Source organism: Miscanthus floridulus, chromosome 17, assembly GCF_019320115.1.
Source record: "Miscanthus floridulus cultivar M001 chromosome 17, ASM1932011v1, whole genome shotgun sequence".
Taxonomy (NCBI): Eukaryota; Viridiplantae; Streptophyta; class Magnoliopsida; order Poales; family Poaceae; genus Miscanthus; species Miscanthus floridulus.
The window spans coordinates 101,277,916-101,295,089 of NC_089596.1; the positions used below are offsets into that span (position 1 = coordinate 101,277,916).

At 43.2% G+C, this 17,174-nt stretch overlaps 2 protein-coding genes and 4 non-coding genes across 6 annotated transcripts; 5 read left to right on the top strand and 1 right to left on the bottom strand.

Moving 5' to 3' along the window:
- Window positions 1-4,389: 4,389 nt before the first annotated feature.
- On the top strand, window positions 4,390-6,584 carry LOC136517945 (large ribosomal subunit protein eL37x-like). The gene is made up of 4 exons (XM_066511601.1): window positions 4,390-4,532; window positions 4,622-4,757; window positions 6,148-6,249; window positions 6,353-6,584. Exons 1-4 carry the CDS (start codon window positions 4,530-4,532, stop codon window positions 6,394-6,396), a joined length of 285 nt encoding a protein of 94 aa, XP_066367698.1. The 5' UTR covers window positions 4,390-4,529; the 3' UTR covers window positions 6,397-6,584.
- Window positions 5,055-5,131, top strand: LOC136519321 (small nucleolar RNA SNORD18). Its single transcript, XR_010774871.1, has one exon. It is a non-coding gene; the product is annotated as a small nucleolar RNA SNORD18 (small nucleolar RNA).
- LOC136519248 (small nucleolar RNA R64/Z200 family) lies at window positions 5,305-5,398 on the top strand. Its single transcript, XR_010774803.1, has one exon. It is a non-coding gene; the product is annotated as a small nucleolar RNA R64/Z200 family (small nucleolar RNA).
- Window positions 5,574-5,658, top strand: LOC136519238 (small nucleolar RNA Z199). Its single transcript, XR_010774795.1, has one exon. It is a non-coding gene; the product is annotated as a small nucleolar RNA Z199 (small nucleolar RNA).
- LOC136519235 (small nucleolar RNA Z199) lies at window positions 5,801-5,881 on the top strand. The gene has a single exon (XR_010774792.1). It is a non-coding gene; the product is annotated as a small nucleolar RNA Z199 (small nucleolar RNA).
- An 845-nt stretch (window positions 6,585-7,429) lies between the features above and the next one.
- Window positions 7,430-8,276, bottom strand: LOC136514875 (uncharacterized). Its single transcript, XM_066508580.1, has 3 exons — window positions 8,150-8,276; window positions 7,932-8,045; window positions 7,430-7,849 (listed from the first exon to the last, which is right to left on the bottom strand). The coding sequence occupies exons 1-3, from the start codon at window positions 8,195-8,197 to the stop codon at window positions 7,721-7,723; spliced, it is 291 nt and encodes a 96-aa protein (XP_066364677.1). The 5' UTR covers window positions 8,198-8,276; the 3' UTR covers window positions 7,430-7,720.
- Between the last annotated feature and the right edge of the window lie 8,898 nt (window positions 8,277-17,174).

The window sequence follows — 17,174 nt, forward strand, 5'->3', positions numbered from 1 at the left end:
AACTCTTTCTTAACAGTACATCTACCATACCAAAAGACACGAACAGGGATGATATGAACTTTTTTGTGGTCCATGTTATATGCGATGATTGTTCCATTCTCCCTAGCAAAGAAAATCAAATTTTATTCTGGGTGAATTGTGATCGCTATGTCCTCGTCAACAAAATCTAGCCAACCAAATCTAATATTAATACTTCCAAATAGGATCCACATGGTGATCGTATGTTTCAATGTCCAATTATCAGTACCATAGTCTTCAAGGATCTAGATTGAAAGCTTGAAACCATTGGGACCATCAATAGTACATACACACAAGTGACCCTAAGCTTGATGCATGGAGTGGTGAAGACCATCTGGTCTATCAATTTTCCTCCATATGTTTTCTTCCATATTCATAGCAAGTATCATAGAGGACCACCTAGAGTGTCCCACAATGTGTAGACAGCCGTTAAGAAACACACTTGGTTGTCTGTAAAATGTCACATCATTATGCTTGCCCCATTCAAATTCCTTATAGATCCATGCTGCAATTTGAGATGAGTAGATCTCCACACCTGTGCACACAGTGTTGACATCCACATATTCAATCATATGGAAGTGCGAGGAGGCTGTCGGATCAAACGCTAAGCGAGCCTCACCAACAGCATGGCCAACATCATGGGTGCTAGGCGGCAGAATTTTAAACTTCTAGGTCATTGGATTGCAGGCGACATAGCGGTATCCATCAGCCCCATGGCACTAGCATAGGATGAGGCTGTTGCAGCAATATGAGAAAGCTACATTATCAATGTTGAAGGGCAAGAATTCCAAGGAGCGAGGGCGTACACCACAGACGACGCTAGTGAAGTTTTGATTATAGTTCTCACTATCATAGAAGAAGCTGGCCACAATCTGCGATAGCTTCCTATGGTTGCTAGGGTCCAAGATGAGGTTTTTTAGGAGCGACAAACACATTTGTAGCAGAATAAGGATCGGGCGAGGAGGCGACAGAGGATCTTGAAAACAACATCCTTCGTGAGGCTAGCTAGTGCATTCCTCTTGTTGGGGGCCTCCTCTATTTCGTCAGTGAGCAGTACGATGAGAGCTTTCTCAGTAATGAGATCACGGAAGAGGAAAATAATCTAACAAAGATCCATCATTGAAGTCCATAACTCATACCAAAGTGCAACTTTAACAACTATTAATAATTTTCATGGTACGACCTCATATAAATTTAGAGTAGCACCACAAAAATATATATAACTCAAACTAGAGTAGCAGTTAATGGATCTATAACTATTATAATTTCAACAGTTAATTGAGCTTCCTCAGTTTCACAAGTAGAATGTCAGTGAACAAGTGGTAGTGATCATCATTGGCATCAGTAGCAACATGTGCAGCTTAAACATTATTGCACACATGCATTTACAGTAAGAACACTGAACATATGCAGAAAATCAAGATACCAGCAGAAAACCAACCAGTGCCACCTCCTAGTTCTTTTCATCAGCACTGGACTAACCAGATCTGCAACGCTACAATGTTTCTTGTATACCTCATGTTCAAGCAAGGACCAAAACAGTGAAGCGAATAGGAAAAGGCGAGAAAGGAGACCTGTGGATCGGATCTGTCGCCTCTATCGTAGCACACGACGGACACAGACGCCAATGCCGCCATGCTCCACCAGGAAGACCCACCACCTAGCCTTCAAAAGGACGCTTGAGCCACCACAGCACACCGAGGATCCTCCACTACCGCCGCCACCGCCACCAGTCCAATGGGCATATATTTGTTTCCACTTGTAGGAGATACATCCAATATATAAGTCAACCTATCCACACAGAGAACATATACTACTATTAGGACTCTAAAAACATATCGACACAACTAGACGTCTAGCGCAATGGTGAACACAGTCTAGTCCTTGATATGAATCCTAGGTTCAACTCCCAAGTCTCATGGTTTTTTGAGTTTGAATTTATTAAACCCCAACGGCAACAAGTGACACACAAGCCATTAGGTCCCACAGGTCATATGGAGATGGAGAAAGGTCCCACAAGTACACGTGACACGTAAGCCATCGGGTCCTAAAGGTTGGATGGTCCCATAGGTACACGTGACACGCAAGCTGTCGGGTCCCACAGGTCATGACACGCAAGCCATTAGGTCCCATAGGTCGGATGGAGATAGAGAACAGTTCCACAGGTACATGTGTCACGTAAGCCATCGGGTCCCACTAGTCAGATGGAGAAGAGCCCTGTAGGTACATGTCATAAGCTATCGGGTCCCACTGGTCAGATGGAGAAGGGTCCCACAGGTATATGTTGGATGGAGAAAGGACCAAGCGGAGACTTTTATGATGAATTGTAAGCATCATGAATGAGTAACTATAGGTTCCATAGGTACACGTCGGATGGAGAAGGGTCCCATAGGTATAGAAAGGATCGAGCAGAGACTTTTATGACGAATTGCAAGCATCACAGATGAGTAACTACAGGTCCCATAGGTAGACGTCGGATGGAGAAAGTACCATGTGGAGATCTATGATGAAGCATCGTTCGTTATAGATCGAATATTGTTCATCATAGATGTGTATTTAGTTCAATGACGAAGCCCTGTTCGTCACAGTATTAAAGGAGATTGTCACAAATGAATCACGCGAGTGATCTATGACGAAACCCTGTGCTCTTCTATGACATTTTTTATGACGATGTCTGATTTCATCATAGATAGGGAGGGTTGGAGGATCATCACCACCGATCTATGATGAAACAGAAATATTCGTCATAAAAAGCGATCTTCTATGACGATTTTGGGTCCGTCATTAAGATTTTCGTTATATAAGTGGATATTTCTAGTAGTGAATAGAGGATGGAGGGGGAAACGTAGGGGGCCAAGAAAATTAAGGGGCGTAGTAGGGGGTCTGCTGGAGCTGTTTTTTTACCCCCACTACCCAAATCTTGAGTAGGGGGTCAAGTAGGGGGCATTGCTGGAAATGCTCTTAGTTGCCTTTTTAGTGGCTTTCTAGTGTAGTTCTTGCTAGTAGTAGCTTGTGTGTTGTTGTGCTCTAGTCTAGAAACTAAGGTACTAGAATTGTGTAGGGGCTTACATTGGGTGAAATTAGAGCTAGTGCAAAGTAGTTGCTATTAGGACTTCATATGTACTAATCAATCTTTGCTTTAATATTTGTGTTTTGTAGAAAATTTTTATAGGCTATTCACCTCTGGCCTCTTAATAGCAATACTATTTGCTCTACTTTAATTAATGTGGCAAATTATTGCCCTACTTAGTAATATTTTAATTTGCATTGTCTTTCCAAATTCCACTTGACAGGGTTTTATGGAGGTACTATTTGCTTTTCAAGTGTGTGAGCCTTTACAACGCCTGAAATTTGATCTTTATCTTTATTTACTTAGAAATTATTGATAAAGAACAAGTGAGTGGTCATATTATGTGCGTCGAGAATATTCATTCTTACTCGGATGATATACTACCTAAGTTAATGGCTGGTGTTGGATCACATAACGATCTTTTCAAGGAAATTCTAAGCAGTCTTATTTTTTTGCCCCTAGGAGTTTTATCTTCCATTCTACTTATGATCTCTCAGCTTTCTAAGCAATACCCTCATGATAAATTCCATTGTAAGCAACATTTCAGTGGACTTTGACATTTTATAAAAAAATGTTCAACTAAAGAACCCTAAGCCTATACTACTGGCTCCACATGCATGCTAACTTTCTAATATACATTTCACAAATAATATGACAAACCAACCATACACCCCTAGTTTAGGGTTCTAATCCTATCACACCAATATAATCAAATCTGGCCAAATGAAATGCAAGAGAAGAGGCAAAGATTACCTCAGGGAAGTGATACCACGTGAGACTAGGGCTCCTTAGGGTCAGATTTGGAAGCTACAGTTCATGGGGAGTGAATAGGAGAGAAGTTACAGTTTATGGGGAGTGAGAATGGGAGAGCAAGAAGAGGTGGCACACCACAAGAGAGGAGGAGGAGGAAGGAGGGGCCGACGTGTTTTAGGTGCCTAGACCTCGATGTGAGTCGACTAAACACCGATGTATGAGGGTCAGCGCTAAATGACCTCACTGAGGCTTGGTGAGGCCATGCCATGTCGGCGCTGACGTGGCAGGCTTCGGTGAAACTTACATAACACCAATGCGAATACCTCGACATTGTATTATTTAACGCCAGGCTTGGGATCTAGTTTTGGAAAAAGTTTTTTGAAAGATAAACTTGTTAATATTGTTTTCAAAAAGGGCTAAAATGCAAAATTTAACACCGTGTGAACAACAACCGTCGCTGTTGGGGGCCCAATCCACTTGGTGGTCGAAAGCCTATGTAAGAAGGCTACGGCAAAGACTCACGCTCGGCCCATTTACGGAACCAAAAGCCCAGTGAGCAGTGCCGCGTGCGTCGGCCGCTATAAAGCTCTAGGGTTTTACGCCTCTCCGCCCCCACGCCGCCGCTTCTCCCAACCCGACCACGCCGCGCCTCCTCCTGAAAGCCTAGCCGGGCGGAGCAAGGAAGGAAATGGTACGTGCTCGTCGCTGCTGCCGCCGCCGCCTCCCCCTACGCCTCCGTCTGTTCGTCCGCTAACGCGGTGTTGTTGTTGTGGCTCGCAGGGAAAGGGTACGGGCAGCTTCGGCAAGCGCCGGAACAAGACGCACACGCTCTGCATCCGCTGCGGCCGCCGCAGCTTCCACCTTCAGAAGAGCACCTGCTCCTCCTGCGGCTACCCCGCCGCCCGCATCCGCAAGTGTAAGATCCGCCGCCCCGCTTCCTCTCTCTTCATCCGTTTCCCCCGTTGCTAGATCTAGTCAGTTTTAGTGTTCCCCTGTGTTGTTTTGTCCTGTGATGTTGCTCCGTTGCATATATCTAGATGGCCAAACGGTGTGATTTGGTATGTTTCATTATGAACTTAAAACTGGACGAGCATTTGAACGCTGTCACGTATGCAGTAGGGTTAGGGCTTGTCGCTTTGTATGCATATCTGTTCATCATTATGCTACTGGCTTATGTGCTTTCTGGTTAATGTGCTGCTGAATTCGTTTCTGCGGGAAATGATGAATAAAACATTTGGTCCGTGTTTCTGATTATACTTGACTGACAACAATGTTTTCCAAGCTGATCCCAGTGTGCCAATTGTTGATTCTGTGATACTTTAGAACAGTTCATTCGTATGATCCATATTATATTGTGCTACTGTTCACTCCTTGTATGTTTTAGCATTGCCCTCATTTACAAACCTCATTGTATTTACTTTTTTTAAATGTCCACCTCCTGATATTGTTTACTAACTAATGGATGAAAGCTATGATGAATCATGAAATTATATTCGCATGTCAGACTTCAGAGATGCCTTGGCATTAATGAGAAGATGTTTCATGTTCTGAGCATCAGCCTACTAACTTCTGTTTTTGATGGGTCACTGGTTTCTTGTATTCAACACAAATGTTTCTGCATACTTCCTCTTTTGAAGCCTTTTGTAACGTTTTATATCATAATGCTGCATCTTGTACCATTGTGTGACTTTGTACTACATTTAAACACTTGTTGCCAGCTTCCACTGATGATGATCAAGCTATGAGCAATTAACTGCTACAACATCATGATTAGAGTTATTCTCCTATGATTCCCAAGTTTTAAGTCTCTGATGATCCCATCTTTATCCTTGTGCATCAGATTCTGAGCAGCAGTATACTAAACAACGAGTGTCACTGTTTGTCTTTGAAAATCTTGACATTTAGGTTGCTATATTTCTTACCGAGATACTTAGCTAGGTTCTTCTCGCCTGTTTCCATGGTCAGATGAAGAGTATTAAACTGCAACAATATGATTGGATTATTCCCCTGTGATTCCCTCGTTTTAAGTCTCTGATGACCCCTGCACATTTTTTTTTTATTTTCGTTGCATTCTGTCTGTTTCTCTCATGATTTTGCCTTCTCGGTGCCTTAACATATTTCTGCTTCATTTCTTTGTCTCAAGGGTTTAGGTCTATGATGTTAGTCTGATTTGTAAGCATTGGATGGAAATCCTGTAAATTGTAAACCTAGTTTTAGTATTGTATAAGCTGTGTTCGATTCAACTTCATATGCCTTGCATTCTAACCTGAATGCACTCAATGTTAACATGTGGGCCATGATTTCAGATAACTGGAGTGTGAAGGCCATCAGGCGCAAGACAACTGGGACTGGAAGGATGAGGTACATGCGACACGTGCCTCGCCGTTTCAAGAGCAACTTCAGAGAAGGTACCTTTCCTTTGTTGGTGATTATCCCGGCAATTTAACTTGGGAATTCTCATCCTTGTGTCAAATCTGGATGACTTAATTTGATTGGTTTTCTTCAATCCAGGGACTGAGGCTGCCCCAAAGAAGAGTGCCGCTGCTGCCAACTAAGTCTGGATGAACCTCAGAAGCTAGAAGTTGGGACTTTTTGATTGAATTGTACTCCTGAACTACTTAGCCGTAATACTATGAAAGTACTTGTTTATCGTGCTTTGAATTAAAGTCAGACGCCCTGGCGGTATGATGTATCTTTTTTGTGAGCGTGCTTTTTTTTATTTAGTACCCCAGTTTGATGCTCATGCAATTATCTTCGCTTGAAAACCGTTGTGCACGTTGTACGGTATTAGCTGTGAAAGAGAGATGCAGCATCTTCGAGTGAACAAGCTGATAAGTGGCTGTTGTTAGAAGTCTCGAAGCACACGCCAATTTGTTAAAATCATTGTCCCAATCTTTAGTAAATGATACTATCCGAGGTAAATCTGTTGTCACGATCGCTTCCATGATAAGTATTCACTGTAAGTTTCCTTCAAAAAACATTGACAGTAATTTGTTTGAGACGATTTTATCTGGAAAACCTAAATCTTTTGTCTCTAGCACTTCCGTGATGAACATTGACACTTGACAGTAAGTTCGTTAAAATAACATTGACAGTAGGAAATACACGCTGTAGTGAAAATAACACTGACAGTAAGAAAGACACGCTGTACTGCTGGTCCTTCAGTTGCATCAGGAAACACTGTGCAACATAATGTTGATCATAGTAAAGATAGGTCTTTTTTATTGCAGGCGATCACAATAAGATGGGTGACTACATAATGTTCATCGTAGTACTGGAAACATAATGCTCTTTGGGGGAGCCTATATTATCTTTGGTAATTTGAAAGCACACGCTAATTTGCAAAAAGTACTATACGATTTTTTTTAAATGATTGCATTCAAAAACGATGAAAGTAAATCTTTTGCCACGATCACTTTCAGATAAATATCGATAGTAAATTTTCTTTAAAAAAACATTGACAGAAAAGTTGTTTAAGATGATTGTGTTTGGAAGGGATGGAAGGTAAATCTTTTGTCAAGATCGATGCACGAGGAAAAATATGCTAGTGTAAGAAACACTGACAGTAGGTTGAGAAAACATTGACAGTAAACAGTAAGGAACACATGTTGTATTGCTGTTCCTTCAGTTGCAGGAGGAAACAATGCTAGTGTAAGTGCAACTGGAAACATAACGTTAATCATAGTAAATATGGCCTTTTTATCGTAGCGTAGGCGATCACAATGACAATAAGATGGGTGAATGAAACATGTTAAAAAAAACATAAGGAAAGGGGTAAAATTTAGCCATCTTTGGCCTTAACCCTCAATCATTGGCCATGCAACATTGTTGTACTTAGCCATGCAACATTGTTGTACGCCGGTTCACGCGTTGGGTCGATCAGTGGCCGCCGGACACCGTGTCCTTGACGGCCGCCGCTGCGCCCGCCGCCGTGTCCTTGACAGCTGCCGCCGCGCTCTGGGCAGCCGCCACCGCGCCCTGGGCCGTCTGCGCCGCCTGCTCAGCAGCCTTGGCACGCGCACGGACGGTGTTAGCAAGCACGGTCACGCAGTTACTCTGCGGCGAGGAGAGAGATACCAGCCGTTCGTACCTGCTGAACGGCGCCGGCGGCGCGGTGCTCCTGCAGCTGCGCGCTGTCGGCCGCAGCGCAGGCGGTGGCGCCGCCGGCGTCCTTGACGCACTGCGCCGCGCGCCGCGCCTGGCACTGCATACGCGCACAAGCACACACATACGGGTGAAGTGAACTCCATGCCATGTGAATGTGATGTGATCTGCTTTGATTGGAAGGAGGATGCCGGAGCTGCTCACCTCGCCCTCGGCCTGCGCCTTGCCGCAGGATTGCTCGATGTTCGACATTGCCGAGGATCTGCTTGTAACTTCTCAAGATCACTTTAGGAACGAACGACGATATTGTTTGATGGACAGTCAGGCGCTCTGACTGGTTTATATAGACAATCTTGGAGATGCTGCAGCATTGACAAGTGTCGGGCTGATTTTGAGTGGCGAGAGCGAATAAGCGGTAGGTGTGCTTGTGAATCCTGACCACAAATGGCCATGGCTAATTACTGCTAGTTCAAACCATGTTTAGAGCATGCTCATCCACAAATAGGCAGGCACAGGAAATAGAGAATTTGGATAGAGTTTCAGACTTTCAACATCCATTCATCACACAAGTGGAAAACTTCATTTTCTTTCTTTATACTTCCTCTGTTCGTCCCAAAAAGAATATACTTTTAGCTAGGTTTTAGACAAGTCAAACTTTTTTTTTAAATCTAAACAAGTTTATAGGAAATAATATCAATATTTATATACCTCCAATTAGATTTGCTATGATAATATATTTCATAATTAATATAATGCTACTTATTTGATATCATAAATGTTGGTATTTTTTATAAATAAATTTGGTCAAAATTATTTTTTTAACTCATCGCTAAATGAGAATTGTATTGTATTTTTTGGGGACAGAGGGAGTGCATAACAAAATTTCCAAGCTCATTCATGTATTTACATCAGTATATAATAATCTACATGATCGATGGCTATTGGCTATTGTATAATCTTCACGGCAAAACACCGCAGCAAACCGATTTACATACATGAACAAATCATCATCAGGTATTAGTTGCTACAAAATATTAGTGAGAACTAGCTAACGACTCTGCATGCCACGTAGAGAGAAAAAAACTAACAAAACTTGATATTTTGCTGACATATTTCAAGTTTCAGCTTCAGTTTAAGAACAGACGGCAAAGCTTTGATTTCTTCATTCTCTTTGGGGGTGCTTGTATAATTAAGGAAATTTCAAAGCTTATTCAGCTGCTTAATAATGGCCCGATCGCGAAAAAAAGAAAAAAAAACATTAGTCTACAGAATCTATAGCTAGTTAATCTTCACAGCAAACATTTGGCTACAGGCTCAAAACCCTGGTCGTGTCTTGTGCTAAATTCCTTAGAAGAAACCGGAAAAATATTTAGACCTATCTATCTCAAGGTATCACCATGTAAAGGAGGACAAAGGACCCAAACTAGTCGCCACTACCTTTATTGGTAAAATAAAATACAATGTAGGTAAGGCGAGATCGTGAGTTTAGACAAACTTATCTCCAGACCTGAATATACAGAGATATAAAAAAATATCAAAAAGATGCATTAAGTAAAATAAGACCACAATTAGATTAACCACGTCATATATTTTCATAGTATAAGAATCTATTTGGACATATAAATGTTAATTTTATTTTTATTTAAACCTAATAGTTAAAGTTGAGATTAGTTGACCCTTCAAAATCCGAAATGGAAACCTTTTTTTAGAGAAGAGTGAGTACCTGAAAAAGCCAAAGCGAGAGAGTATTAAGTTAAATTTAAGAGAAATGTTACTATGCTTGGAAATAATGAGAACCCTTCATCAGGCTAGATCGGATGGTTAAAAAATAAGAATAACGGATTCAAAGGAACTTAAGTTGTAGGCCGAAACTAAAAATTAGTGGGCCAAGAACTAGTTTCAAATTAAATTCAAAGGGTATTTATGTTAATTTCGTAGGTGAGTTTTTTTTTTTTTTCCTGAGCACGACCCGAGCCCGCGAAGTATTCGGCGGTGGTGGCTGCCGTCTACCTACGAATCTACGATCGAGGGGAGGCGGCCGACGAATCCATGCCTATCTTGATCAAGCGCCGGCCCCTGCTGCCCCGGCGACCCCTATGAACGTGTGGGCCTCGATCCTGCGCATGGCTATGAACCTATGGCAACTAACGATGGAGAATGGGGAGGGGTGTGTGCTCGGCTCCTATGAGGATGAGTAGTAGCTGCCTTGCTGCCACTTCGATCGCAGCCCCAACTCCGACCGCTAGAGGTTGTTCTGATCTTCGGCGGGATCGCCAAGATGTGGAGCGCGCGTGTAGCATCAAGAGAATCGGAAGGAAGGCTACCGTGCCCTGCAAGCGGCCGGCAGTGATCGCCAATTCGCCATGCATGCAGGCGGTGGCCCAAAGCCCCAAACAGACGACGGTCGGTTGCGATCTCGTACATGCTGCCGGCAATGATTCCCAGACAAGCGGACGGCACAGGCGAGCACCCTGCAGCAGCCTGCCTGCGGGAAGCGCCGGCGAGCACCATCCCGGCTTCCGCAGATCCGTGTGGCGTTCAGTTGTTCGCAGAGAGAAAAGAAAGGATATGTCGGTCTAAGTGAATATCCACTAAAATGTCTAAGGAGCCCCTAATTACCTCAGATGGCTGAAAAAATTCTACACGGAGGAACCAGTGGTTCCTTCCGAGCACCATAACAAATCTCTAAAATTTAAATATATAAAAAAGAAAAAAGAAGAAGAAGGAAGCAAGAGCCGGTGCTGGAGGAGGTCGGCCCGCCGGCGGCCGGAGGGGAGAGCCCCGGAGAGGAAGGGGTGCCGGTCTGCAGATGGGCCAAAACTTTGGGCTTCGGCACGGCAGATGGGCTCAGTAGGCCGACAATGACCCGTGGACCCACCACACAGCTCTCTCACCTCCCTGTTCAGTAGTAGTTTGTGCAACCCCTGATTCTGCTCTAACCCCTCATAGATGCGTCCTTCGATTCCAATCAAATCATGCATATATGCTCTTTAGCTGCTTTATTTATGTCTGTTGCAATTGGAATTATCTTTCCCTCAGTGAAATACAGAATACAATGGTTGAGCCAAATGCAATGTATTGACTGGATTTGCATGGAAAATGCACTATAATTATGCTTTCCTCATGTGATGAAATTGTTTCTTGCTTAGCCTAAATATATCCTTGACCATACCTTTTGTGCTTAACCACTAGGAAGCAAAGAAAAAACCTCGACCTTGATCGCGAAGCCGCGAAAAGGCAGGAAGCGACAAGGGCGTTCTTCTACCCCAGCCTTTCCAAACTCGCAGATTGCCACTATTGGTGAGCCTCTCCCCACCGTCACCATCCCCCTGTCAATCCCAACCACGCCGGGAGGAAATAATCGAGTACCTAGAACGATGAAGGGAACCCTAGGGATGTGTCGTGATCTTCTGCGTTGATGGACCCAACTGGGCTTGTTCCCCCAGTCCCCGGAGAGTAGGGGGTTGGGGCGGGGCGGGGCGGGGCGGGGGCGGTGGGGTGGGGTGGGGTAGGTGAGGGGTTAACCTGGGTTGGCCAGAGGGTGGTGACTCAGCCGGAGGGGACCTCCGATCTGCGGCTGACTTAGCATTTGTTCTCAGCATGCGCTTTCCAAATGAGGCTGGTGTCGGGGACCAAATACTAGGGTACCCAAAGAGGTGGAGCTAATGACCATCAAACGATGATGCTTTCGAACAGACAAGAACACAACTACACTTCTTGCTCATACGACCAAAGGTTGGCTGCGCCTCGTCCGGCCCCTAAGGGTTGGCTCCGTCTCGCCCGACCCCGAGGGCTGGACTCCGCCTCGCCCGACGTTTGGGGGCAGACTCCGCCTCGCCCGATGGCTAAGGGCAGGCTCTGCCTTGCCCGATGTCTGAGGGCAGGCTCCGCCTTGTAACAGAACCGCCCAATTTATACAAGATCAAGTATGGTTGTCCCCGCTAACACGTTGACACATACAAACTTTCACTCATATAAACCCGGTAGTCCACCGAGTGTCACGAAGGACCTCGGTAAATCAACATCACAACCAAGATCGCGTGATTAAGCAAATACACATCACATACGCAGAGTTGCAGTGGAAATAATATTACAAATGGATTCACAAATAATAGTAAAAGTTTGGGTTTCAAAACCGATTATTGAAAACAACATAGCTTTCAAATGATTACATTAATATAAGTTCTAAATACATTGCTAGCATAAGTGACATCCTCAGATAAAAGCATATATATGAGAAGTAAATATAGAATCACCAAGCCTACCGACGGTTAGCCACCATCTTCAATAGGTCGAGAACTTCACCTGCAACATGGTGGGATAAACCCTGAGTACTCGAATGTACTCAGCTAGACTTATCCATCATAAACTAGAAATAAAGTGACACCAAGGATTATGCAAGGCTTTATCAGTGGATCTTGCTGGACAACCTCTTTGCATAAAAGCTTGAGTAATCATTAGCATTATTAACCTGTACTAGCAGTGACTTTTAGCCATTTCCTACCATCTATATTAGCACCTGTACTAATCAATCACTTGATTAAGTTGCAAACAATAATAACCATATCAGGTATTTCATGGCTCATTATCATTATCATCATCATCATCATCATCATCATCATCATTTAACCATATCTTTAAATTTAGTGAATCTACGTTGCCGCTGCTCAGTCAAGTTCTCACTATCCGGGAGAGACGACGATTCAAATCGATTCCTATCTAGCTGGAGGGGTATTCCTAACACAAACCCTACTTCCCTCGTCAGGGTCGCAATCAAGTCACCTTTGGTACAACTCAAGAGAAAAAAAGAAAAGTCACGGGTCCGGATAGCGCCGTATTCTCAAGAGTGACACTCTGCCAGGAAGTGTAGGACTTTTAAACACCTGACCCCTTGGACTCACGCCAATGTCCCCAAGCACATTCTTACTGCCTCTAGAATGCGCACGTCCCCCCGGTTCCTGGCCTGAGTCGAACTACTAGGCTTCACGGTCAGAACGACTTATCTGACCAGCTAAGTGTTAGGCTGCGTTCAACATAACATGAAGACGTACAGCGAATTAGTCCTTAAACCACACAGACGGGGATAGATTCACACCCAAGACCTCCATGCCTTGTTGCTGCACTACCGTCATCCCGTTCGGTCTCTTTTCATTATTAACACATGGTTCTTTTCCACGATAGCAAATATAGCCAACCGTGACCAGAGCTCATCCTACATCTCGCAGGTGACAGGAAATCACATGACTTCTCCCGGTCTAAGCATAGCTAAGCATCATTTGATCCTACATTTAATTAGGATTCATAGGATTTTATCTGGACAAGGTAAGGATATAATGCAATAATTGGTTCCAACCAATTCCTATACTTAATGCATCATCAACAATAAAAGATACTCAAGATATTTATAAAAATATGGGAGACTTAGAATGCTCCGGGGCTTGCCTGGGATCCAACACTAGGTTAGTGATTGTTAGATGACACTCACTAAGTCCTTCTATCTTTGGGATAGGTTCACCATGTACCTTCCTCGGGTTTGGCTCCAACATCCCATCCAGCATGTGGTTCATCTAGCGTACCTAATTGAGATACACGATGCAAGTACATGAATGCGGGGAATGATAATAAAAGGTGCATCACATAAAAACATTCAAGACAAGCACAAGGCTACACTACATGACATGAGTACTTAGAGAGCAAGCTATTCACATCAAGTCCAACATAGAGATAGCAAGTACATCAAGCATGGCATATTAGTTTACTTAAGTTCTATTCAAATCACTTTAACTGAGTAACTGCTATAATTTACTATGATTTTCCAAAGTTTATCATCCAAATCAGCAAAAATCCAAAGAAAAGCAATGTAAATCTTGCATCAGGGACCCTGTAGTTTTTAGAAATTAATGACGAACAAAAAGATCCTTTTAGGTACTGTTCAACTGAGTCACTACTTCTTCACTTAACCCCTTGGAGAATGTCACATTCATGCGCATGGTCCTTCCACCATTTCACTGAGTCGGAGCAGGGCACGACAAAGGAGGCCAGCAGGCCGGCCGGTGGCCAATTCGGCTGGCTAGGGAGGGGCATCGACGGTGAGCGGTGGCGTAGATGCTAGCCTAGGCCTGCGCACGCACACACAGTGGCATAGCTTGGCCCACGATGACCTGAGGCAGCACGACCGTGCTCAACCACGGCACCAGCGACGGGCGCACCGGCGGCGGTGCCCATGGCAGTGGAGGAAGCCAGAGAAGAGACACCAGGGAGGTAGCGCAAGGTGGGGAGGTCGAAGGTGTGGCCAGCATTGGGCAGAGGCAAAAGGGAGAGAACGAGCGCATGGCGGCCATGGGAGCACCACCGTCTACGAGCCGAATCTGACCATGGGCCCAAAATGAAGTTTGTTGCTCCCCTGATGCTCTACAGTTCTTATTTAAGGTGCCAAGCCATTAGAGCTCTAGATCAATGAGTAATTAGGATCCAAAGTGATAGTGTCAACATATTGACAGCGACAAACAAAAATCCAAATTGCTAGTCTAAACTAACTCAAACGAGTGCCATCTTTTTACATGCTCCATCATGTACACTCCAACTTTTATCTTTGGACCAAATTGAGTTGCTTAACAAAATTTGGAAAACGCGGAATGCCAATGGTGATGACAATGGATTCCAGACATAAGAAAAATTCTAAGTACTGAAAACAGCTGCCGATTCAATGTTTGAGCCTCGATTTGCCTTAGTTCCAAGTTGATCTGGCTCTTGGTCCAAAAACAAAGTTTGTTCTACTCCACTCAAACTTCAACTTTTATTTAAGGTGTAACTCCATGCAAACACTGTAAGTGATTGGTCAACATAGGTCAAAGTAGCATCACGGTAAAGCTTAAATCAGAGTTTTTGGCCGATTGAGGCATTTTCTTGACCTCTGCTCAACACGAACCCTTCATGACTTTTGTTGTTGAGTTCAATTAGAGTCATTTGGGCAATGTATCAAGGTTTGGTTGATGACCTATAATTCCATTCACTTAATAAAGCAATCCAAGATAGATTATAACTTATCATTTCATGTGGTTTCTTGATTCCAAACTTTATGAAACTTTTCCAATCATCTAGGTGAGTGGAAATTGAGGTGAGGCACATGAAAGAAGCACCTTCAACATTACCTAGGTATATATCTGAAAAGGGCCAATATGCAAGCAAAGGTGTGTTGCCCAAGTTTATGTTGGAGCTCACTCTTGTAGATTTGATCTTGACACCTTCATCACCACTTAACATGTCATGTTTGAGCTCAAACCCATTGCTTAACTGGTGACAAACACTTGGGGTGTTACCGCCCTTCCCCCTTAACAGAATCGCGTCCCAAGATTCAGGATGAAAGACTTTTATGGAAGAGAGACATGTTACCAGTTTCCAATATCAATGATAACTTTAGGCTACATAGCTTCAAGCATCAGAGGGACCAAATTGGCTAAGGCAACTTTCTATACTTATTCTTTGTAGTAAATTTTTGTCAAAAGGATTTTGTTCATTGGCTTCCATAAAACATTGTTACATTGGGAGGAATCCAATATAGCACTGTCCTGCATACTTCATCCTTGATGTACAAAGAGTGATTCAAGCATAGACTAAATACTTGTAACATCTACTTCTCTAGTGGATATAGCACAGACCTTATGGACTTTGCACTAGACCACAGTCTGTTGATGAATATTCCTTGCAACGGTGCTATATTTGTTCCTAAGGTTTGAAAAGCAGTTCTCTACTAAAGTGGCTTGAGCACAACTTTTTGTAAAGGATGTGATCATAGATGGGGTAAACATCCTTTGAGGGTATGAGAAGCTAGTTAACTAATATCCAAGCCGACTGTAGCGGTGCAATCACTCAGATGTCAACTGATGGAAAGCTACACAATGTTCCATGTGTGCAGTGCTCTTTCTCTGATAACAACACTGTATTATTTGAGTCTACTAAGTGAAGATGAATGTGATAGCTGACTCGGACTACCCAGCAATTTCGATGCTCATTAGCTAAGGGAACCTTAGAATCTAAGTGGCCACAGGAATCTAGGTTAAATTTGATGCAACCTCTTAGGTAAAAACACATGGAAGGCACCAAATGATATGACAGCATTGGTAAACATTGCCAAGGATGATGGATAGTGAGGCCTAGAGTACAATAAAAGTTGCAAGTATTTCCTCAAACTAGGGAATTAGTTCACTACCATGCATTTTGAGTATGATTCTCCTTCATGGTGCAGTTGCTCAGTACGTTGAGTTGACTTGCACTATATCAAAACTATCTTTGTGGAACTACTTTTGACATTGGGGCTTCATTTCTAATGTCAGTCAATATCTCCAAATCACAATTTGAAATTTGTTGTTTGACACCTTTTAAATTGCTTTCGATTTGCAAGGGTACAAATTGACTCATAGAACACCTCGATTGCTCGAACATTGTTGATAGAAGAGGCCAAGAACAAGGTACAAAGGGTCCAAGAAGTCTTCTTTAGGGCATCTAAAGGATTATCTAGCAACAATTATTGACCGCATTACATACCTTGGCATCAATTGCAAACACAACTTTCGAATGCGAAGGATGATCGTAGTCACAAAGAAATTACAGATTCTATATTCTTCTGTTTTCTATTCATATTTCACAAACTAGTGCTCCATTGTGCATCAATTTTGGTAGGAATATAGATCCATGAGTCCCCTAACTGCTCACCAAAATTCAGCTCAAACAGACATTGTTTGACTATCCAAACAATGTGGCTACCAAAACTGCTCTATTCTATAATTATAGCGTACCGAATTGACAAAACATCTCTCAAATCCGATGTTTCACTCAACCAATCCTCAAACAAACTTAAGGCATCGATGTGTCCTAAGTGAGGAATGAGGTCACCAAAGTTTGAGGCCGTTCCAACCATGTTTGAGTCACTACTCGTTGGCTTGAAGATGTTCGGGTTTGTACCCTAAAATCAGGATAGATTTCTCGTTCTTCTCTTTCTTTGCTGCACACGTTGTGGTGTGTGTTCTATACTCTCGATCTCTTTGTATAGCAGCAGTAGCAGCTCTTTTCTCTGAGGATGTAGACTAAGGTTTTCCATATGTGGTTCTCAGGAAACAACTTAAATCGTTTGATTTAGACACCAACTAGATGACGCACAAGCATTGGACTTGTGGCTATGTTTTTGGGACACAAAGCATACTCTACATGGAGGGATTGTCCTATAGAGATA